Source organism: Pongo abelii, chromosome 11 (genome assembly GCF_028885655.2).
Source record: "Pongo abelii isolate AG06213 chromosome 11, NHGRI_mPonAbe1-v2.0_pri, whole genome shotgun sequence".
Lineage (NCBI taxonomy): Eukaryota > Metazoa > Chordata > Mammalia > Primates > Hominidae > Pongo > Pongo abelii.
In genome coordinates this window covers 111,579,612-111,604,797 of record NC_071996.2, presented here as the reverse complement: position 1 = coordinate 111,604,797, position 25,186 = coordinate 111,579,612, and the positions used below count along the sequence as shown (strand labels likewise).

Sequence of the window (25,186 nt, the reverse complement as noted above, 5' to 3'; positions counted from 1 at the left end):
GTCTTAAAAAAGAAAACAATAAGAATCTCATTCATTATCTTCTAATGCAAACAATCAATGGAGTTTCTAAAGACCTAGACGGTGGTGTCAGGACCTGCTTGTGTAACTGTTCCATCCTTTGCATTTGGCAACGCGGAACCCCCTAGGCGACCCTGCGCTGGCCGGGAGCACTCTTTCTTCAGCCAAAGGCACGTTCCATTACCGCCCCTCGGGGGCGCGCCAGGCAGCGGGCCGGCCAAGCTGCCGCAGCCCGGGGCGCCCTGTCCCGTTCGCTTTTATGCCGACCTGGAAACTCACTCCGTGGTGCTCTAGATTGTTACAAAGTTCGGGGTGGTGCAGCCCCAGCGCGCCCCGCTCCCCGGCCTGCAGGTGGCATACGAGTCTCTTCGCTGTCGGCATTCGGGACTGAATCTCTGCCGGGCGGCAACCCCTTCCCCCACCAGGAACTCCGGGAAAGTGGCACCATGGATTCTCCATCCTTGACTGTGGCCACGCCCCTCTCGCTGACTCCGCCCATCCCACGGGAATTGGCGCGTGGCGGTTGGAGGCGTGTCGGGGGCGGGGCTGGGGGAGGTGGGCTGAGGAGGCGGAGCCTGGGAGGGGACAAAGCCGGGAAGAGGAAAATCTCGGACCCGCCCTATGGTCCCGGGTTTCTGCAGAGTCTACTTCAGAAGCCGAGGCACTGAGAGTCCGGTTTGGGATTGCCAGGGTGTGCTCGTGAGTCTGAGCTTGTGAGCGGCTGTGGCGCCTCAACTCTTCGCCAGCATATCATCCCGGCAGGTAACCTCAGGCTCCGAGGGGCGGCCCCGCCCACTGGCTGTGGAGGGGTGGTTCTAATTCCGCAGAAGGCAGGAATGGGGTAAAGGAAAAAAGCGCAGATCTTGGGTGTGGAGGGAGTCGAGGCCTGCGCGCAAAGAAGGGGACAAATCCAGGTATTGAGAATGGGAAAAGAAAAGGGAAGGAGGGGTTGCTGGATGCTGGGATATGCAGAAGGCTTGCTTTTGGGCATGGGAGGGAGAAACTGAGCGGTGAGGAAGTTGGATGCAATGACAAGGGCAAAAATCAGGTCTGCACTTGGGTTGGAAAATCGAGGGGTGGAAGTTGCGAGAATGCATGTAGAAGACTAAACCTGGAGTGTAGGAGGAAGAAAACGTGCAGCAGCTGGGGGCTGGATGCAAAGAAGGCTGCAAGCCGAAGACGGGCGTCTGCAGGCAACTCAGGCGGCGAAGAATAGCCTTGAGGCCGATCCCTCGCGTCCGCCAGGGGGCGTGGAGGGGCGGAGCTCCAGCGGCCTTCAGAGGGGTCGCTAGGCCACACGGGGCGAGAGGGGGCTGGGGGAAACACCCCCGCCTGTTCCGGGTGCCTGGAGTTTAAAAGGTCCCAGCACCAGCGAGGGGAGGGGAGGGGCGGGGGAGGGGAGGGGAGGGGCGGGGGAGGGGAGGGGAGGGGCGGGTGTGGAGACCTGGAAGGAGGTACCGATCCAGCCTTGGTTGCAGCCCTCTTGCACAACGGCCATAAGGACGGGTGCAGGCCAAGAGCAAGGACGTGCAAACCCCAAGACCTGCTAACGGGCGGCGAAGCGGCGGCACGCCCTCGCACACGCAGAGATAAGTTGTGCTCCAGTGACCTTTCTTTGGAAAGTGCCTGCGGGCCTAAAACTGGCCTTTGTCCCTCCGAGTACATTCAGCACTGTACTTTAAACCGGATAAACTGGGCTGTCTGGCAGGTACTAAAAACAGCTAAATTCTCCTGTGAGTGTTCTTTATGTTAACACTTTTATTCCTTGTTTTGTTTTAGGAGATAAACTACATTCAGTTGAGTCTGCAAGACTGGGAGGAATTGGGGTGGTAAGAAATTCATTCACTGTCAAGGTGAGAATTAGCAATTTTCCCCCTTCTTCTGTACTTTCTTTGATGTGGCAGTACAGTGTTTAACTGGTCTTGGGGGCAGGCCGAGGCACTGCAAGGGAATGAGTGAGGAATATTTCCAACAACGAATTCCAACAGCTTCCTTGTTTCTTTTAATACAGTGTCTTATCTGCAAGAGATCATTTTCGCCCAGAAATTATTGTAGTTCGTGAACTCGGCAAAAAACAATCTGGCCAAAAATTTGAGGTTGATGAAAATAATATTAAATGGCTCTTTTTTTCATTAAACTACTCTGTATTGTTATTCCAGGTTTATTTTCTGGAATTGCACAAGTATGTTAGGAGATAGGATTCAGCTACTTTAAAACTAAATGAGCTGGTGCCTGTAACAGCCCTTCCTTCTGAAGTTGGGGTTGGGGTGGAGACAAAATCTGAGGGGCAACAAAGGTGGAGAAGTCAGTCCAGTGGGGCCTCAAGCCCATCTCATGGAAATCAGATCCAGAAGAAATACAATTATGTTCCACATGGTAGTAACAATAAAGCTTCACTGTTTTAGTTAAAAGATGGTAAAAGTTTCATGTCTGAGTAATGTGAGGAAAACCTGAAGCGTCTGAAGTATGCATTATGAGTAAAGAAGGATTATTGCAGAGAGTACAGTTGCTTTAACGGAGAAGGAAATAGTGAACTAAAAAGATATCAGTCTTCACATTTTAGGTACAATCTTTGACCTCTATTAACTATTTGCCATCAAGAATAAATTGCCATGTCATGACTGTTGCGTCATACTATATAGGGGCATGGCCATGGAAGTGTAGTATCAGGAACCAGATAAGTTCACTGCCTCCTTTTTTGCTTTGTTTTAAAATAAGGATAGGTGTGACAGTGGAATCAAACATGAACTGAATCATATGCTTTCAGCTGTACTACAAATTATACTTGACATTACAAATGGGAAGTAATTGACTCATCCACACCATTCTGTTCATTTCTTTTAGACTAGTTCAGTTCCAGAAGGTTCCCCAAAAGAATCTCCTAAACACTAGTAAGAAGAATTCTTGAATTGCGAATTTGGGAAGTGAAAATGGGCCTGGGGATTGGAAATACATCCAGGCTTGTCAAGAAACAGAGGCTTACTGTCTACTAATCATTACATTTTTATTTAAAGACCAAATTACTTTAGCTCAATTTTTCAAGAAAGACTATTTTAGGCCTCTTATCTAATAATTCTTTAAAGTCAATTTTCTTGACTTTTTTAGTCCTTAAGAGAATAAAAGCAATTTGCAGCTGTGTTGTTGGATTGAAAAAGAGTTTCAATTAGAGCATCATTAGAAGGAATAGATAACTTTTAGCAGGCTCAGAGCTTCTTCTGCCTCTAGGGACAAGCTGGGACAGTTTCATTTCTTCCAAAGGGTCCAACCTTGCACTTTCTGAGAATCAGATTGATTTGTATATGCTACCCCCACACCCTATCCTTAAAGTGCTGTCTTCCTAGGACTATGCACAGTTTGTCTATCCCACTCACTAGCAGCTTACCCTTGTCTGTGAACAGCCAGAAGAAGATGACAGGGACATGCTTGGGTCCTGGGCAGTGGCCCTACTGTATAGAGATTCTTCTAATTGAGAAATCACTTTGTTGTATTTAGCCCCACATCGCCAATGTCTGTGTTATCTCTAGGAAAACAGTTCCACCAGGAATTCTTCATCTCGCTTTTAGACTTAAAGTTTCCCTGAATATGGGTCACAAGAACCAGTTGAATCTCCTCATGGCTAGTTATTTTTATTAAATAACAAAAACAGCATCTTAAAGGAGGAGGAATACTAGCACTCACCATTCTGCACATCTTGAGAGCCCAGTAAAATGATGAATTGGACTGAAGTGTTCAATAAACATGAGACTGTGGAAATAATCTCATTTTTTAAGACAAACCAGTAGTTGAGAATAATGATTGCATTATGAAAGGCGTGTTATAGGGTCAGGCTCTCCCACGCTCCAGCTAGGTGGCCTTGGGAAAGCTCTTTTTCTTTTAACAAAGTAAAATGGGGAAATGATGTCCATTTTTTAGGATTGTTACGAGGGCTAGCTGAGAAACCACATATGAAACATAACACAATACTTTGTTCAGAGAAGATACTCAATTCTAATGGTAAATAGAATTGCTGTTACTAGCTTTTTATTCAACTGCACATAAATTGAATTGCATGAATTGTTCTTTTAGTAGTCACTACGTTGTTTATATATTTTGTTTCCACTTTATAATGAAATAAATGACAAGGCATGTATTTTTTTTTCTTTTTAGGTTTATTGAAGTCAAAATGTCCAAAAAAATCAGTGGCGGTTCTGTGGTAGAGATGCAAGGAGATGAAATGACACGAATCATTTGGGAACTGATTAAAGAGAAACTCATTTTTCCCTACGTGGAATTGGATCTACATAGGTAAATGAGTTACCCCTCCATGTAGCAAACTCAGAAAGTATAATCTGGCTGGGCATGGTGGTGCACACCTGAAGTCCCAGCTACTTAGGAGGCAGAGGCAGAAGGATCCCTCAAGACCAGGAATTCAAGTCCAGCCTGGGCAACAGAGTGAGACCCCATCACTTAAAAAAAAAAAGAAAAGAAAAAAAAAGGGAAGGAGAAACAGGAAAAAAAAAAAAAAAAGAATGTAATCTGAATTATTTTGAGGTGAAGTTAGCTTTTTTTGTGTAGATATAGCTGTGTTTTGTGAATAAAGTTTGTTTTAAGCCTAAATATATTCAGATGAATCTTCTAATTTTAACATACTGCTAGAAAAACTGGATTTATCATCTAAAAGTCAAGAATTATAAGAGAAAGAATGATTTTCAGATTCTTCTGTTTCCTGTGAAGGTTTTATTTGTAATAAAGCAGTGGCTAAGAATAGTACAATATATTGAGAAAAGGGAAATAAGAGAGGACGTAAGAAACAGTAAACTAAATGCAGTTAACACAATTTTGTCATTTCAAACTCAATTTTCTGTCACTCTACTTAGTCAACGGACCTGTCTCCTTTTCATTCCTCGCCTTTTGCCCTTTTCATACCTCACCTTTTGCCGTTCTCATACAATTGTAGTGCAGAAAGAATTCATGACGTTACTTAATTGAACCCCTCCTTTCCAGCAAAATTCCCTTAAATCCTGTGTCCCTTTGCCCTGTGTGTAAAGTGCTTGGGGACAGATGCAAAAGCCTATGCAATTTTCTCATTTTGTTCGCTGTGTTTTTCATAAACTTGCTTCTGTTCTTTGTACCTTTAGGTAGAGATAGAATTTTTAAAAGGGTAAAGTGGCTGAAGACTGGCATAGAAAAATATTGAGCAACGCGTTTCAGCCAAACTATTGGCAACTCTAAGTGTGTTTGCCTCAGCCAAGAATTAGTCATCAAAATTTGTCCTAAGGACCTATTTGAGTGGAGACATTTAATTCACATAATGTCATTAAACATACTTTTTAATTGTTCTAAACCTAAGCTGCTGATGTCTATATTGAATCATGATAAATAGAAATCATGATAAGATATAAATACTTGCAGAAGTCAACCAAACATAGGAAATTAGGCATAAAAACATCTTCCAACTACGTTTAAAAAAAAAGCATTTTAGGAACTCCTGTTTCAGGACTTTACATGACAGTAGGTGAACTGGCAGGGTTCTTTTCCTTATAATGGCTGCAAAGATGCTTTGAGCCTCTTTAGTGTAGAATCATGAGGAGTTTTAAAGGGGAGTCACTATGACTAGGAGGAAAAAAGTTGGTGGCTGCAGACTAGATAATTTTTGGAGGCTCAAACAAGTTTTAAATTTTTCCAAAATTCCTATTATTATCACTGACTGGTTCTTTTTCAGGAGAATGGAGCAGATAGTTTGTTTTACGTAGGCTGGACAGTGGTCCAGGCAATTTGTTCTTTCCTTTCTTATCTTCTTAGAATGTTAAGAAGACAAGCAAAAAATCTACTAATTTGCTGATAGATTCTCCTCATGAGAAATGGTTCCTAGGAACTTGAAAACTACCGATCACACTTCCTGTTGGAGTTGGGATTGGATCAGCATTTCCTATGCAAGAAGATAACAAAGGACATGACTTTGCTAGATATATATGAATTATCTAAAGTTGAAGCAGTTGGGAGTTATTTTTATTTGGAAATATGTCAAGATTACTGTCTCTTTGTTTGCATCATGAGTTGGGTAGGAGATCTAAGAAAGGAAGATAAGGGAACCAAAAATAAATCTAGAGGCAGGTTTTAAGAGCTGAAAAACTTTTCTTTAAATCCTTGGAGAACAGAATAAATTGTTATGTTATTTTGTTTTCTTGCTTTTTAACAAACTATTACATGCTTCAAATAAAGCTTTGCAGTCATTTTCTATGCTCCCTGGACAACCAACATTCTTTCAGCTCTGAATGACCTGCAATCTTAGTGTTGGTGTATATTAAGCTATTACTCTCTGGTATGTACAAAACCATTAATGGATTCCTTTACTTACCCAATAAACTGTAGGCTTGTTTCCAGAACAAACATTTGCTCAAGAATTAGAGAAAGAATTAGCTGGGCATGGTGGTGCATGCGTGTAGTCCCAGCTACTTGGGAGGCTGAGGCGGGAGAATCACTTGAACCCAGGAAGGCAGAGGTTGAGTGAGCCAAGATCGTGCCACTGCACTCCAGCCTGGGCAACAAAACGAGACTCGTCTCAAAAAAAAAAAAAAAAAAAGGGAAAGGCTCATTTTATGACTAACTGGCATTAATGAAGGAGTCATTCGCATTTTTGGCATCAACTGTCACATCTTTACCTCCCACCACTTTAATGTCAAAATACAAAAAATCCTTTAAGCCCTCCCACCCCCATTTATTTTTAAAGAGCAATATTTACTAAGGGAAAAAGGTGGTCCTTAGACTTACACTTAATTATACTAATTATATGGAGAGAAACCAGGCCATTATTGCCTCTATCTGGTGAAAAACAGGAGGCAAAGGGCAGAGTTTGATGGTTTCCATTCAGTTTCCTGATAGACAGCTTCCCATTACAAGAGTAGGGGCAGCCCAGCAGTCTAGCCTCTCTTAGTTCTCTTTATAGTTGGCACCCATCTTCTGTGTTTAGGGTGTGCTAATGCTAAAACTTGGCAGATTTTGGTGTACTCGGAGCCTTTGCTTTCTGTATAGTGAGCTCTATATGCCATCACTGCAGTTATAGGTTATAACTATCTGTTTGTCTGAAAAAATTTGCTTCTAATTTTTCTCTTTCAAGCTATGATTTAGGCATAGAGAATCGTGATGCCACCAACGACCAAGTCACCAAGGATGCTGCAGAAGCTATAAAGAAGTATAATGTTGGCGTCAAATGTGCCACTATCACTCCTGATGAGAAGAGGGTTGAGGAGTTCAAGTTGAAACAAATGTGGAAATCACCAAATGGTACCATACGAAATATTCTGGGTGGCACAGTCTTCAGAGAAGCCATTATCTGCAAAAATATCCCCCGGCTTGTGAGTGGATGGGTAAAACCTATCATCATAGGTCGTCATGCTTATGGGGATCAAGTAAGTCATGTTGGCAATAATGTGATTTTCCATGTTTTTTTTTTCATGGCCCAGAAATTTCCAACTTATATGTGTTTTATTCTTATCTTTTGGTATCTACACCCATTAAGCAAGGTATAAAATTGAGAAGTGCATATATGTATAACTGTATATTTACACACATTTAGCTAAAGGCAAATACAAATAAACTTACAAATAGGCGTCCATCTCAACACATTTTTTTTCAAACATGCTGTTTTTTTTCCTTTATCCTTTTATTGAGTTATACCATATGATATTGCCATTTTTGTGTTGGTAATTTCGTTTGGTTCAACAAGCTCTGTGGTTTTCAACACTGGCTGCACAATAGGATCCCCTTACAAGTTTTTTTGGTGGTTTTGTTTTGCTTTGCTTGATTTGTTTCTTTGTTTTAGTTCCAATGCTTGAGTACCACCCTACACAAATTAAAATCTGAATTCCATGGGGTTCAGGCATGTTAAAGCTCCCCAGGTGAATCTAATGTGCAAACTTGAGAACCACCAAAGATTGTATTGAACGTGATCCCATCATGCATAAAAGAAAAAACTGGCTGGGTATCATGGTTCACACCTGTAATCCTAGCACTTTGGAGGCCAAGTTGGAAGCACTGCTTGAGGCCAGGAGTTTGAGACTAGCCTGGACAATATAGCAGAACCCTGTCTCTACAAAAATGAAAAGTATTTCAATAATTATGTCAGTTGCTCATGGAAGAGCCGGTTTTGTTGTTTATTCATATACAAAGTGAGTAGGCAAAGCTGAGTGAAGTGGCATGTGCCTATAGTCCCAGCTACTTGAGAGGCTGAGGCCTGAGGATCCCTTAGGCCTAGGAGTTCAAGGTCACAGCTATGAGCTATGATCACACCACTGCCTACACAACAGAGCAAGACCCTGTCTCAAAAAAGAAAAAGAAAAAAAAAACTGACTTGGTAGTTGAAAGCCGCCTTACTAAAGCATTCCTTCCTGCCTGGAAAAAAAGTATTGCTTCTTTACTTCTGTACCAGTAGGCTTGTTGCCAAATTAAGCAAAAAAAACTGCCAAGTAAACAAAATCAAAGTTCAGTGTTGAAACTGAGGTTTCAGACTTTCACAGAAAGTAGTTTATGTCTTAAAAGGACCTTAAAAACAGGAATCTCTCATGCTGAAATCCAGAGGTTTGAATGTAGCCATCATTGAAAACAGTGTGTTGGGGGTAAACAGTTTAGTCCTTGAGGGGTCAGTTAACTTTGTTCCACCCTGTGGCTAAAACTATCCTTCCATCCTGGCCAAAGCCTTCAGAAATAGCTCCCAGGGGCCCAAGCAAGGGAAGGTAGATGGCAGTGGTGCAAACTCGCTAATCTTGCAAACATCACCCTAGATTCTTTCCAGCTCAGTCGTGCCTTTTTTCTGTGTATATCCTTTATGTTTTTTTGTTTTTTGTTTTTGAGACAGAGTCTCCCTCTGTCGCCCAGGCTGGAGTGCAGTGGTGTGATCTTGGCTCACTGCAACCTCTGCCTCCCGGGTTCAAGCAATTCTCCTGCCTCAGCCTCCTGAGTAGCTGGGATTACAGGTGCATGCCACCACACCCGGCTAATTTTTGTGTTTTTAGTAGAGATGGGGTTTCACCATCAGGCTGGTCTCAAACTCCTGACCTCGTGATCCGCCCGCCTCCCAAAGTGCTGGGATTACAGGGATGAGCCACCATGCCCAGCCTTCTTTTTTTTTTTTTTTTTTTTTTATTAATTATTTTGGCATCAGTCATTTGTAAAAATGGCCATTCTATTTATTAAAGTCCAGGAAGAGAATTTCAAACCTCAGGTTGATTCATGGACTGTTTAAATATACATAAACCTATATAAAGCATTTATGGTGCTTTGGTGCCTCAGTTTCTCCCTTTTCAGAAATAGTAATAAATTACCACCCATATTTACTTTATGGATTTTATATGTCAAAAATGTTCTGTGTAAAGTAGGTATTTAATCTTATTTAATCTTTATTGTTACTGCTCTTTTACCAGTTGTTATTAGTATTTCTCTACACATATAGATGTGGCTGGCGCCTGCTGGTACCTAACTCTGCAAGTATCTGATTCAAGTCATTGAAGAAGATACAATGCAGCAAAGACTTATGGATGTCTAGTATATGCCAGGCATATTATTCCAGCGAGTAGCTGAGGCCAATGAGGGAGGTGCCTGTCCTTGAACAGCCCTTTCCTAAAAATCATCATCATCCCATTGTAGCTGCTCCCAGAATGATTTCATTGCTCCATATGAACAAGTCCTATACTAGTAACAATGATACCATGAGAGACCGAGCCCCGATGGCCTAAGTAAGGACAAGACCTCAAGTCCTTTGACCCTGGATGCATTATTTCTACTATATCATAGTTCCCTCCTTGTAAGACTGATGTAAGAATCAAATGAGATGATGCAAGTTAAGCATTTAAAGCATCTGGCATAGAGTAAGGACAAAGCATTAGCTACCTCAGTACTACAATTAGTATTGTTATCATCACCCTCTAGGGAGACTTCCCTGACTTCCTTGCCATGGTCACCTCTTTTCCTGTCATCCTATAGTTGTTTTTTTTTTGGGGGGGGGGGGTTCTAATACCCTCTTTTGGCATTTGAAAGCTCTTATATTGCTTTTCACTTATATATGTCTTTATTGGGTTGTAAACTTCCTAAAGGAAAGTGGCTTATGTTATTCTCTGTCCTCTTCAGATCAGTGCTCAGAAAACTTTCCTGTACCTCATATAGGCACCTAATAAATATTTATTGATTTGGGGGAACATCTGGACCTCTTCATCCCCATCTTCTAAAAAAAAAAAAGAAGAAGTTGGACATACTGCCCTATTTGTCTAGGTGTCTTCTAGGTCTATATTATATGAATATTTTCCTTACACTTCCTGCTAGGGTATTTTGTTTTTCTTTATACCTTTTCCCCCCCTACACAGTACAGAGCAACTGATTTTGTTGTTCCTGGGCCTGGAAAAGTAGAGATAACCTACACACCAAGTGACGGAACCCAAAAGGTGACATACCTGGTACATAACTTTGAAGGTATGTATGACTGTAGCATAAGCTTCTTTTTTTTTTTAACAGATGATTTAGATAATATTTTTATCGCTTTTTTAACGTTTGTTATGTGGCTGCCTAAAAATATAATCTGAACCTACAGTGTTTTTGCAAAACCCTAAACCTGACATAAAGAAGTAATTTGCTTCCATACCTTCCTGTGGCATGAATAAAGGCACAAAAGGGTTACCCACTTAATTGGAAATGCCTTTAGGCAAAGACAACGAGATGATTATGCATTTATCTTAAAGCACAGAGAGAAGGTTGGCAGAAATCTGCTGTGCATGAATTATATACATTAAATATTAATATTCTCAAATCACCCAGCATATAATCCTGCCCTTTGCTCTGATATGGTTTGTATCTGGAAGAGGTTTCCTTATATATTTGCTGAAGTTTTCTTCTTGCCCTTCTGGGTATTTATCCTGTGAAAGAGTAGAACATTTGCTTTTTGCCTTTTCGTTCCCAGCTACCCTGCTACCTTTGATGGCAAATCCCACCCAAAAGTTGTTGAAAGAATTAGTGGGCCCTTTTCCTTCACTATTGAAGTTGTTGAAAGCACTCACACGAACAAAAAAACCCAACACTCACCTACCTTTTGTTTTTCTTGCCTCTTCCAAATAATATCTATTGGAATCTGGTTCTGCAGGCTTCAGCACCTTTCACCCTGAACCCAAGTTAACCCTGAGCATTGGCATGGATTCAAGTTCTATCTTTAAGTAATAACAAAGTTCAATAAGAGTTGTAAAACACAGTGATTACATGTAGCATAATTATTTCTACTTATTTCTACCAACTACAGTAGGAGTGCTCAGTATCCTCCAGGAGATTATAAGAGTTTTCATTCAGTATTTGAAATGTAAGTTTTTCTCAATAACTGAGGATTGAGTGCACCCCTAAAGTTTAAAATAGATGTTGGGAATTGTAAAGGTAGGGTGTTTGGCCATTCTTGCGTTGCTATACAGAAATACCTGAGGCTGTGTAAGTTATAAAGAAAAGAGGTTTAATTGGCTCATGGTTCTGCAGGCTGTACAAGCCTGGCTCCAACACCTGTTCCTGGTGAGGGCCTCAGGAAGCTTCCAATCTTGGCAGAAGGTGAACAGACAATAAGTGTATCACATGGCAAGAGCGGGAGCAAGAGAAAGAGAAGGGGGAGGTCCCAGACTCTTTTAAACAACCAGATTTCAAGTGAATCAACTTAGCAAGAACTCACGTAATCACCAAAGGGGATGGTCCTAAGCCATTCATAAGGGATCCAACCCCATGTTCCAATCACCTCCCACCGGGCCCCACCTCCAACATTGGGAATCACATTTCAACATGAGATTTGGAAGGGACAAATATCCAAACCATATCAGTATGCAAAAGAAGTTTCAAAATTATTTGCCTTTTCTTACATGTATTTCTGGTTCATATCAGTTTTTGGTATTTCTGCATCTTCAGGATTTTAAAGACTATGTTTTTTCATTTCTGTTGTCCTTCCAAAACAAGTTAGAATGTCCTTACCTAGAACTGGCTTTTCTCTCATTATGTGCTTCAGAAATTTGTGGAATATTCAGGTTGGAAACCTGTCTGGGACTTCTGAAATCTAGTCTCAGATGTGAGAGCTGAGAAGTAGGTCATTTGGTTGTGGTGGGTGACTTTAGCCTTATTACAACTACATTATATTTATTCTTCTCCCTTTTTTTCCTCTCATTGGTTTCTCCTCTACAGAGGGTGGTGGTATTGCCATGGGGATGTATAATCAAGATAAGTCAATTGAAGATTTTGCACACAGTTCCTTCCAAATGGCTCTGTCTAAGGGTTGGCCTTTGTATCTGAGCACCAAAAACACTATTCTGAAGAAATATGATGGGCGTTTTAAAGACATCTTTCAGGAAATATATGACAAGTAACTATAGTTCTTTTTTAACTTTTTCTTTATTCTCAAGTAAGCTGACATTTGCATATAGAGTATGTATCTCCCTATCCCTATGATTCTGGGGAAATTGAGTGAAAATCATCACCGTCTCTTAAAGATAAGGGCAAAACTGAGGTTTAGCAGGAGTGAAACAAAACCACTCTGAGTTGCTTTTATAAGATAAACATGTTCTTAAATAAGGTCCCCACATGAATTTTTTTCAGAGCCAGGTTCTTTAACGTTTAAATAAACGTACCCTGTTAGTGATAGGAAGTTCTAATTTTTCATGTGTGAGTTTCTAAGTCAGACCCATTTCCATTCTTTCTGAAGCCCATTGTTAGAATTTAAAATTCTGTTTTAGTGGAGTCATTTGAACTTGTCTAAGTTTATAACAATACTGGCTTCCACAGCACAGGAAGTGAGCATGTGTTAATATTTAAGATTGGCATAACTCCCTTTAGGTGCAAGTGTTCAGGCCAAAACGTTCCTGAGGCATTTTGATTCCTCCTCCTGCTGCCCATCTATACCAAGCCCAGAAACTGTCTGGAATATATTTTAGTTTCCTGAATGACACCAAGAAGTAGAACAGTCTTTTCAAAAATGTATTTTTAAAATAAGCTGAATCTCAAGAATCTGATCTATGGTATAATGAAAACTGAAAAGTGAAGTAGTCATTGGGATACTCTACTGTCTCACTTAATTCTCACAGCTTCCCTGCAAGGTGGGTAAAATTGTTCCTACAGATGGTCAAATTGAGTTTTACAGTTAGAAAATGATTAGGCTGGGATTTGAGCCAATGTCTGTCAGATTCCTGAGTTTCTGCTACTTGCTACTTCTACTAAAATATGCTGCTTCTTGTGTGTCCCGTCCTCTGTTTGGGACAAGCAGATGATATCCCTAACAAAATCAATTTTCTTTGTTATTATTCTCTTTTCTCTTTTGTTTCCCAGGCAGTACAAGTCCCAATTTGAAGCACGAAAGATCTGGTATGAGCATAGGCTCATCGACGACATGGTGGCCCAAGCTATGAAATCAGAGGGAGGCTTCATCTGGGCCTGTAAAAACTATGATGGTGACGTGCAGTCAGACTCTGTGGCCCAAGGTACAGAGGTGGAGCCTGGCCTGTAGGAACTGGGTCATTCCAGGGTAGTTCTCTAATTTGGGAAGGGGAGTTTTGTAGTCCTTTGTTGTAAAATCATGGAATGTTAAACCTCCAGGTCCACCGTCTTATCTGACAGCTAAGGAAATTAAGCTCAGACTAGAGAAGTGATTTACTCAAGACCACATGGGAAATAAATTAGTGGATTGACACTCCTGGCTCCAGTGTCACTCCTTGAAGTTTTAAAGCCTACCTGATCTGAAAATCACTCCCTTTCCCTGCCCTCCTTGTCCTTTGGTGAAAATGTAAAAAACCAGGGCACTCGGGCAAGGAGGGATAAAGTGAGGAGCCTGATCATGTCATAACCAAGCTTTGGTGCCTGCAAAGCTCATTTATTGGGCAGGAGGACCTACTCATGTCCCTCTGCCAGCTGCTGTTCTGGTAGAATATAAAACAAATGTGTTTGGCTGGGCACAGTGGCTCACGCCTGTAATCCTAGCACTTTGAGAGGCCAAGGCAGTGGATCACTTGAGGCCAGGAGTTCAAGACCAGCCTGGCCAACATAGCAGAACCCCATCTCTACTTTAAAAAAAAAAAATACAAAAATTAGCCAGGTGCAGTCACATGCCTATAGTCCCTGGCACTCAGGAGGCTGAGGCATGAGAATTTCTTGAGCCTGGGAAGCGGAGGTTGCAGTGAGCTGAGATCACGCCCCTATATTCCAGCCTGGGCAACAGAGCAAGGCTCTTGTCTCAGCAACCACAAAGAAAAAGTGTTTTTGTTTACTGCTTAGCTTACACACAAATCAATTGAGCAAAAAACCATAGGGGCTGTTTACAGAAATTCCAGGAGAAATTTCACGCATGGGGTAAGGGCCAAATCAACAGAAACACAGCGCCTGGTTTCCTCAGCGCCAAGTTGCCCTTCAGTTTCAGTTCCCCTTGGTAGCTGTGTGAACTTGAATCTCCCCAGATGAATGTTTGTTAACTTTAATTATGTTTGTTTTTCCCAAGAAGTACTACTTTTTCTCTCTCTTACCAGTGTTAGGCATCTCCTCTCAGTTTGAAAATCAGTAGATCAACCTGGTTAAAGATAACTTTTTGTCAGATAAATGAGTTACACAACTCTCCTTACCCTCCTTCTGTTTCTCTACATCCTCACAATCATTTGTACTGAATGCAACAGAGGAAGGAGTGTTGTTGCTTTGTGATGACTCCATGGTTGATTATTAACTTCACAGGTGCTGTTGTGAGGTAGCAAAAATGGAGAAAAGAAGAAAATCAATTATATAGATATAAGAGTTGTAATGTAGTTCTTTCAATAAGAAACCACAGAAGAGAACTGTGTATTGAGGGTATGAAAGAGAGCGAGGAAGGGCAACTGGGATGTTCTTGGATCCAACCGATCCTGTGTTTACCTGCCTTCTCTTCCCAGTCCCATGAGCAGCTTGAGGGTTCTTAAGAGACAGCTGTCATCCATCTTTATTTCCCCAGAACAGCAGAGCATTGCACATAAGAATAACAATAATAGATTGAGCTCTCACTGTGTCCAGTACTATTCTAAGGAATATAAATATATATTATTTTCATATATATTTATGAATATATGTATATTTATCTAATCCCACAGCAACCTGGTGAAGTAGGTGCTGTTATTTCTCCCATTTTACAGATAAGAAAACTGAGCCGCAGTAGCTATGAAGTCATAGAACTAGAGTGGAATGTAGGCAGTTGGACCCTGAACCCTCCATCAAGGAGTAGGTATCCCTGAGACAAGTGAGGGGAAAATGCAGCCTTTCCAGACCCATTGGCTCTAACATCTGGAGCAGGGATCCTGCCTTCTGAAAGGCAGAATTATTGGTGATTCCATGTGCTCTTGTTTACTTTGCTTACCGAGACCTATCAAGATTGAGTTATTTATGCTCTCATCTCTGAGAGACTCAGTGCTCTTCATGCAGTTGGACCCAATGCTTCATGCTCTGCTACTTACAGGGTATGGCTCTCTCGGCATGATGACCAGCGTGCTGGTTTGTCCAGATGGCAAGACAGTAGAAGCAGAGGCTGCCCACGGGACTGTAACCCGTCACTACCGCATGTACCAGAAAGGACAGGAGACGTCCACCAATCCCATTGGTAAGATGGTGTTTACATTGATTTCTCACCAGAGAGTGCTCTCCAAATCAGCTCAGATGTGTTCCCTTGGCTGCTCAGTGTTCTGTGTGCAAAGTCATCACCAAGTAGCTGATTTGTTCTACTAATAAGATCTATTTGAATATGCTTCTTAAAATATACAATATTTGCATTTCTGTTTTGTGGGAGAACATAGGTTACAGAGAAGAATGTTATCAACAAGCATTTTCCTTTACCTCTGGTGCAGTGAAATGTCACATAAGGCTACAAATCTAAAAGTCACATGGATAGATCCTTTCAACAAGTTTCAAAGATAGCACTTTAAAAAGAGATTACAGCCTGGAAAAAGGAGACCAATGTAGACAAGAGATAGAAGAGATTGTGACCTTTTTCAAATTAGAAAATGCCTTAAGTTTCAAGCACTAGTACCATGCCATGAAAATGTGTTTTTTTAAAGTTTCTGTTTGGTAAAATATTTCTAACTCTCCTGAAACTTCTAGCCCATGTGGTTAGTATCTAAAGAAGTCTGTCACCTAAACAAAAAACTACTCTGTTTTTGGGAACTATGAGACATTTGGAAACCTCTATAACTAGGATGATTGGAGTGTTGGGTTTTTTTCCCCTCTTTTAGCTTCCATTTTTGCCTGGACCAGAGGGTTAGCCCACAGAGCAAAGCTTGATAACAATAAAGAGCTTGCCTTCTTTGCAAATGCTTTGGAAGAAGTCTCTGTTGAGACAATTGAGGCTGGCTTCATGACCAAGGACTTGGCTGCTTGCATTAAAGGTTTACCCAAGTAAGTATAAGATGCCCTCGTTTCTGTGGTCAAATTAACACTTATCCTCACTGGGCTCAGAGCATCGGTGCTTTCTGGAATTATATAAATTGTTATTCATCATCTAGTTCAGGAGTCAGCAGACATTATCTGTAAATTGTCAGCTAGTGAATGTTTTAGGCTTTGTGGGACATACGGTCTTTTTGCAACTATACAACTATTCAACTTTGCCTCTGCCATTGTAGCAGGAAAGCAGTCATAGACAATACAGAATCAAATAGTGTGGCAACACCCCAATCAAACTTTTATGTTCAAAACCAGCCTCAATTTGGTTCATGTGCTGGGCTGTAATTTGCTGACATCTGATCTAGTTGACAGTCATTGAATGAAAAGGTTCTATTTAATTTTAAGAAGCAGATTATAGACAAATAGAAACAAAGGTACTTCAGAGGCTATTTTATTCTACTCCTTTATTTTCTTTAACTTACCGATGAGAAAAGTGAGCAGCACAAGTTTAAGGTGTGCAATTGATTACAATCCCTTAAGTATCTGTAACCAATATTTGGGCAAATATTTGACAGCCCATATGTTTACTGAGAATTCTTCTGAGAACATGGTAGCCAGTATCCTGGGGGGATTGGCTCCATATCTCAACCATTGCATCTGCAGAGGTCCCAGGTAGGGTCAGTATACCCCATAATGGGGATATACTTGATCACTGCATGTTTCTTAATTTAAATTTCCAGCAAGATTGCAGTGTTCATAATGGTCTTATCAGTGGAATACCTTTGTAGCCTATTTAATAGGTACCTGTCAGCAGGATTATGTTATCCTGTCCATTGTCTTTTGTTTTTCTTTTTTTTTTTTTTATTGAGACAGAGTCTCGCTTTGCCCAGGCTGGAGTGCAGTGGCGTGATCTTGGCTCACTGCAACCTCCGCCTCCCGGGTTCAAGCGATTCTCCTGCCTCAGCCACCCAAGTAGCTGGGACTTGTGCCACAACACCCGGCTAATATTTTTTTTTTTTTTTTTTTTTGTATTTTTAGTAGAGATGGGGTTTCACTGTATTAGCCAGGATGGTCTCCATATCCTGACCTCGTGATCCATCTGCCTTGGCCTCCCAAAGTGCTGGGATTATAGGCGTGAGCCACCAGGCCCGCGGCCTGTCTTTTGTTTTTCTTAAGACACTGATAGAAATAATAACATTATAACTTTGTTTAAGGACATGTAACGTTTTGTGGGAAGGTGGGTAAAGGTTTGGCTATGCCCTGAATAAGTTCTGTTATGTTTAAGAGTGAGGAAGAAGTGTGATGATTTTGGTCTCAGCAGCATTAGTCTGAACTGAAACTCCATGATAATTTCACCCCCAAAGCTACATAGCAAGAAACCTAACTGAGTATGTGTGGATGAGTCTCTACTACAGGTTGCCTAGAGAGCCTGAGTACTGAGCCTGGGTCAGCCCCAGGAACCCTGAACATAGTCATTGTCTATAGATTTTGTAGCTTACTAACATGAATGCGTTTTCTTCCAGAAACAAATAGAATACTATTTTAAGTAGCATTTCTAGGACTTTACCACTACCTGCTACCATATCAGAGACAAACTAAATTTTCTTTTTTTTCCTCCCCGTTAGTGTGCAACGTTCTGACTACTTGAATACATTTGAGTTCATGGATAAACTTGGAGAAAACTTGAAGATCAAACTAGCTCAGGCCAAACTTTAAGTTCATACCTGAGCTGAGAAGGATAAGTGTCTTTTGGTAACTAGGTCTACAGGTTTACATTTTTCTGTGTTACACTCAAGGATAAAGGCAAAATCAATTTTGTAATTCGTTTAGAAGCCAGAGTTTATCTTTTCTATAAGTTTACAGCCTTTTTCTTATATATACAGTTATTGCCACCTTTGTGAACATGGCAAGGGACTTTTTTAAAAATTCTATTTTATTTTCTAGTACCAGCCTAGGAATTCGGTTAGTACTCATTTGTATTCACTGTCACTTTTTCTCATGTTCTAATTATAAATGACCAAAATCAAGATTGCTGAAAAGGGTAAATGATAGCCACAGTATTGCTCCCTAAAATATGCGTAAAGTAGAAATACACTGCCTTCCCCTCCTGTCCATGACCTTGGGCACAGGGAAGTTCTGGTGTCATAGATGTCCCGTTTTGTGAGGTAGAGCTGTGCATTAAACTTGCACATGACTGGAGCAAAGTATGAGTGCAACTCAAATGTGTTGAAGATACTGCAGTCATTTTTGTAAAGAGCTTGCTGAATGTTTCCAATAGACTAAATATTGTTTAGGCCGCAGGAGAGTTTGGAATCCGGAATAAATACTACCTGGAGGTTTGTCCTCTCCATTTGTCTCTTTCTCCTCCTGGCCTGGCCTAAATATTATGCTACTCCAAATAGCATATTTCATCCAAGTGCAATAATGTAAGCTGAATCTTTTTTGGACTTCTGGCCTGTTTTATTTCTTTTATATAAATGTGATTTCTCAGAAATTGATATTAAACACTATTCTAGTCCTTATCTTCTCCTGAACTGTTGATTTTAATTAAAATTAAGTGCTAATTACCATTCTTCTGCGTTTCTGTTTATTGGATGCCAAGCACCACGCTACATCCTAGCCATAGGAGCGTAATCTGAAAAAATTCTCTGCTCTTAAAAAGTTTACCATGGTAGAAACAGATAAGTAAATAGTAAGATGTAGATCCTGCAGTGAAAGGAAAGAGGACCAAAGAGGGAACTAAAGGAAGAATTAAGGAATATTGGAGAATAGATTATGTCTATGCACATGCTAAGGAGTTTAGTCATTATCTTGTAAATGATTAGGGAGCCAATGAAGACTTTTAAGAAATAAGGGACTTGATCATATTTTTATTTTTAAAAATAGCACTCTGGGAAACTTTTATAAAAAATGGATAGTGGCTTTGGGAGGCCAAGGCAGGCGGATCACAAGGTCAGGAGTTCGAGACCAGCCTGGCCAATATGGTGAAACCCCATCTCTACTAAAAATACAAAAATTAGCCAGGCGTGGTGGTGCACGCCTGTAGTCCCAGCTACTTGGGAGGCTGAGGCAGAAGAATCGCTTGAACCTGAGAGGTGGAGGTTGTAGTAAGCCGAGATCGTACCACCGCTCTCCAGCCTGGGTGACAAAGTGAGACTCCGTCTCAAAAAAACGAAAAAAGAATGGATGGTTTGGGGTGGGGAGGAGAGTGTTGGGTGCAGTTGAGGAAGGAGGACCAGTTAGGAGGCTGTTGCAATACTTTAGGTGGGAAATGGTGAAGATCTGACTGGAACAGTGGCACCAGGAAGAGAATGGGATAATCCCTGGGATAAGGAAGTTGAATGGATGGGTCTTGGCAAGACCAAAGATATGTGGAGATAGAGGGACAGCAGCAAGTCAAAGATGCTTCCCACTTTCTGGCTTCATACCTGGGGAAAGGCTGCTCCACATCCTAGCATCTCTGGGAGGGAGGCTCTAGTGAGCTTTTGCGCTCTCACACATCACAAGTCAGTGAGTTGGGGTGGGGATCCTTGGTAATTTCTAGTCTACCTTCCTGGCAAGCTTGGAGTTGGGCCCCAGACACTGTTCTACACAAATCCCCTTGAAGGCCCAATGAAACATGGAGCCTTTCAGAATCCAATGGCATGGAGCTTATTCAGAATGAGCTTTTGACCAATTTCCCTCAGTGCTACCCCCAAAATACATCCAAATTGAAGCTCACAGTCCTAGAACAGCCCTGTTGAGAGGAGATTCTCATGAAGTAGGGGAGGCCCATGTCGCTTGGGCAATTTATTCCTGACCAAATTGAAGTTAGAATCCAAACCACATGAGCTCTCCTGGCAAGGGAAATAAAAATCAATTTTCACATGAGATCAATCACTGTCAGGTCACTCAGGTGGTAGAAAAAAAAAGAAAAAAAAAAGCATTGCTTCTAGTTAACATCAAGAAAGATCTCATGTAAGATTTTTTTCATCTCATGTAAGATTTTTAAGATTTTTCAGTAAAAGATTTTATAACCTATATAATCTGTGGTTTGTAAAAGGAATAGAGATCTAAGTAAAGTAGAATAGAAGACACATAATCATTGTTTCTCTGGTGGCTTTTTGCTAATAAATTCAACTAGTCTTTGCCTCAATATAACGACATGCCAATAACTCATTTTAACATTAATACCTGTAAGTTTTTTTAATAGGATAGATTGGGATTATAAGGAAAAGGAATGTAAATTCTTTTTATGTGCCTTCATACTCTCATTTAATTCTCACCAAAGTCTTAAGAAGTTGACTCTATAGCACTGATTTTTTTATGAGAAAGCAAAAAATTAGAGATGTTATTAATAGTTAACTTAAAGGTGGAGCTGACATTTTCTTCCAAAAGGCCACAGGTCTTTCTCTCTTTGGAAAATGGATTTTTTTTTTTTTTTTTTTGAGATGGAGTCTTGCTCTGTTGCCCAGGCTAGTGTGCAACGGCATGATCTTGGCTCACTGCACCCTCTGCCTCCCGGGTCCAAGCAATTCACCTGCCTCAGCCTCCAAGTAGCTGGGATTACAGGTGCCGGCCACCAAGCCCGGCTAATTTTTGTATTTTTAATACAGATGGGGTTTCACCATGTTGGCCAGGCTGGTCTTGAACTCCTGACCTTCCGCCTCGGCCTCCCAAAGTGCTGGGATTACAATCGTGAGCCACCGCACCCAGCCGAAAACATATTTAAAGCCTTTTGATGTCCAACATACTGGTTAAATGTAGTGTTCTTCAGATTATTAGATATTTGGCTTCTTATAAAATTCAAATTGTTTTAACATTTTAAACTTTACATTCAAAAAAAAATTGTCAAATAAAATGTGTTTTGCACTCTCCTCCTCTCATCTAAACTTATTACCAGGTGAGCACAGTGGTTCATGCTTGTAATCCCAGCATTTTGGGAGGCTTGAGGTCAGGAGTTCGAGACCAGCCTGGCCAACATGGTGAAACCCCGTCTCTACTAAAAATACAAAAATTAGCCAGGCGTGGTGGTTGTAGTTACTCAGGAAGCAGAAGCAAGAGAACCACTTGGACCTGGGAGGCAGAGGTTGCAGTGAGCCAAGATTGCACCACCACACTCCAGCCTGGGCAACGGAATGAGACTCCATCTCAAAAAAATAATAAAAATTTTAAAAAATAAACTTAGTACTCCTTTTACAGATTTTTGCCTGGTAAACTCTTCATAACTGTTAGAGCATCCATTTCCTCTTTCATTAACAAGATTTTAATAAATTTTAAAAGTGTTTTGGGCCGGGCATGGTGGCTCACACCTGTAATCCCAGCACTTTGGGAGGCTGAGGTGGGCGGATCTCTTGAGGTCAAGACCAGCCTAGCCAACATGGTGAAACCCCGTCCCTACTAAAAATACAAAAATTAGCCAGGCATGGTGGTGGTCACCTGTAGTCCCAGCTACTCAGGAGGCTGAGGCAGGAGAATTGCTTGAACCGGGAAGGCAGAGGTTGCAGTGAGCTGAGATTGTACCACTGCACTCCATCATGGGCAACAGAGTGAGATTCCATCTCCAAAAAAAAAAAAGGTGTTTTGTTTCTACTACTTTGATCAAAATTGCAAAATACATCAGTGGCCATTTTGGACCGGAACTTCGGACTCACATTTCAGGTTTGGGTAGGAGATGAAAGCATCACAAGTAACAAAATGATAGCATTGGACTAGGCTATTTTAAATAGTTCCTTCAGCACTCACAAGCATCCTCAGAGTTGATCTGGTGAGTGCAGATCAACATTTGGCCTAATGTCTATCAGGATCAGCATGATAGACATTTGGCCAAGAACCAGTTAATGTTCTAAATAATTAGCAAATGAACAGATGCTGACCAATACATTCAGAGGCTGATGGTTTATTATGCAGCAACTAGAGGATCAGAATTGTTGACCTGGAAATTGACTGCTCTTTAGCACAACATTGAAGGCAGCAGGATCCAGGGACAGGGAAGATATGAGTTCCAGACTTCAAAACTCTAAATTGTAGGTACTGTTTCTTAGGAAGAATTTCTTAGAAGAATTTCTAACCGAAAATATTTAAAATTTAATCTTAGCAGTCAGAATCACAGCTCCCCTGTGTTCTTGCTTGATATGTAAAATCCTTCTACAACACTAACAAGTGACCTATCATCTACTTCAATATTACATAATAAATATTTCCCCCAAATTAAGGGTCTTGGCTTTTCTTATTAAGAAGGAAATTAGAAACTAATATAAAGAATGATAATGAAGACTTTGAATATTTATATCAATACTGATAAAAGTTTTGCACTCACCTCTCTAATATTAGAGATTTTCACAACCCCTATTTTTAATATTAGGGAGAATGTAGCTTCCAAACTGTAAATTCCTCTGGAACAAGAAACTCAAAGAACTCTGAATTTGGATGATATCTCAGACTCTGCAGGAGGTGAATTTTGCAGATATTGTAGCATTGTTTATGAAACTGGCCCAGTTGTCCCATAGAACTAATGTTTATGGTTTCTTCTGAATAAACATAGAAATTGGCCTCCTAGTCTTAAAACTTGAAAAAGTTACATTTGTCTTATCTGAGTTCCTTCCTCAAGAAATAAACCATCAGGCCTCTCAGATAGCATAAAGGAATTGGAATTTACCAGATCACTGCATCTGGACAAGGAAACATCAGACCCCTCACCCATCATGATTGTGAAGCAATTACCTGCTTCCTGTTGACCAACTCCTCTTCCTTACTCCTCCCTAATTCCTGTTTCCCTGAATGTTGTTATATTTCTTCCCTACTTTATAAACCCTTAATTTTAGTCAGTCAGGTAGATGGATTTGAGACTGATCTCAAATCAGTGGGTGAGACAGATTGGGTTCAACTCTGAATACAGCATGGGCAAGTGGGAATTTATAGCCAAGGAGCAGGGTGGGGTCAATGGATGGAAAATTACCAAGAGGAAACATCAGGGGTGAGGGGGATTCTGGCTAAAGCAACCAACAGGATTCTTGCTGAAGAGAGACCAGAATGATCAGACATTACCCAGGAGATGGTGGAGGATGAGGAATATGATCGCACATTGAGGATGATCAGATATCAATAATGGGGGGGTCCTTGCTAAAGTGACTTGGCAGGGTCCTTTGCTAAAACTGGATTTTACAAGAAAATACACAGATGGACCTAGCAGAAGATTCAGAAGCCTGATTAAAGTTTGGCCAAGCAAAACTGTATCTTTGTCAAGTGATTATAGCATCCTTCTCAGTATATGATAATACAGGAAGAGGGGGAAGGATGCATAATGTTGGTTTGTCCTCACATTGGTGAAATTAGCTTTGCTTATTTGGTGAAGGTGGTAGGTGTCTTGTGAATTTACTGTTCTCTCCTTTGTAAATGTAAGTAACATGTAGGGAGATACTGTATATGCACACTGCTCATCATCAAGCTTCACCCATTGTTTCAACGTCCACTGATGATTTTGTAGCTCCATCACACCTTCTATAATTATTACACACATTAGCATAAAAAGAGTATATATGTATATTACCATAAAGAACAGCTTTCTCTTCCCTCCATTCATCTATATTGGTATTATTGGTATAGACTCACAGATTCTTTTTTTTTTTTTTGAGGCAGGGTCTCGCCCTGTCACTCAGGCTTGAGTGCAATGGCGTGCTCACAGCTCACCACAGCCTCAACCTCCCAGGCTCAAGTGATCTTCCCACCTCAGCCTCCCTAGTAGCTGGGACAACAGGCATGCACCACCACGCCCAGCTAATTTTTGTGTTTTTTGTTGAGATGGGGTTTCGCCACGTTGTCCATGCTGGTCTCAAGCTCCTGGACTCAAGGGATCCACCTGCCTCAGCCTCCCAAAGTGCTGGGATTACAGGCGTGAGCCACCACGCCCAGCCTGGACTCACAGATTCTTATTTTCTTCAATGGACTGTAATTTACTGCCATGTTCATGTATTTTGATGCTTAGATTGTCTCAGATTTGGCCAATGGGAATCCTATCAAGCTGGGTTGTGTCAGGATTGTAACATATTTTGCAAACAGTTAATTTGGGTATACTGTCTTGTATATTAAACCACCTAGTAGTATGATTCACTTTTCTTCAGTGAGGCTTCCTCTGAGAAGAGCTTTCACATGCGATCCTCCTTTTCTACCAATAGAATGTATTGGTCCATGCGTTCCTTTCCAGATCTAACCAGACAATGTCTCAGCAGAAAGTATTGTTGAAAGACCGCCTGTTTCAAGATGGATCTCCAGAGACTGGAGCCTTACTTAACTTAAAAAACAAGTCTGGGGTAGAAGCAAAGGAAGGTATTAGGGTGCTAGGGTTGTCACCAGTTACTGACCTTTTGGAAAGATGGGGATATCGACTTTCAAATTCTATTACTGGGACTAAACTATGGAGTGCACACCATGGACATTCAGGTAATAATTAATGGGAACAGGGACAGAGTATGACTGGGATAGGCACATGAGGACTTCTAGGGCAGCTGGCTGTGTTCCATTTCTTTATACGGGTAATGATTACAAGAGTACCTTGTAATGGTTTACTACATTATACATTTGTGTGATTTACTGCATCCTTTTTTAATAATAAAAAGTTTTTAAAAGTATAGTAGGAAACCTGTTCTTAATCCTTTGGACTAATTGCATGGGACAACATTCCTCTGGAACAAATTCAAAAACTTTCTCTGCAGTGTCAGCTGACCCTCTTGACAAAGCCTCTTGGTTTGCCTTTGATAGATGACACAATTTCAAATCATCTTTAACCTTTCTAAATATAAGCTTAGGAAGCCTGTCTCCAGGAAGGCGC

The 25,186-nt window shown here is 41.0% G+C and overlaps 1 protein-coding gene across 4 annotated transcripts; it reads left to right on the top strand.

Moving 5' to 3' along the window:
* Nucleotides 1–551: 551 nt before the first annotated feature.
* On the top strand, nucleotides 552–18,950 carry IDH1 (isocitrate dehydrogenase (NADP(+)) 1). Of its 4 annotated transcripts, none has more exons than XM_009238047.4 (10): nucleotides 552–780; nucleotides 1,798–1,871; nucleotides 4,165–4,302; nucleotides 7,115–7,406; nucleotides 10,353–10,458; nucleotides 12,187–12,364; nucleotides 13,324–13,475; nucleotides 15,464–15,604; nucleotides 16,233–16,395; nucleotides 18,006–18,950. In XM_009238047.4, the coding sequence occupies exons 3-10, from the start codon at nucleotides 4,181–4,183 to the stop codon at nucleotides 18,094–18,096; spliced, it is 1,245 nt and encodes a 414-aa protein (XP_009236322.2). In that variant the 5' UTR covers nucleotides 552–780; nucleotides 1,798–1,871; nucleotides 4,165–4,180; the 3' UTR covers nucleotides 18,097–18,950.
* The last annotated feature ends 6,236 nt before the right edge of the window (nucleotides 18,951–25,186 follow it).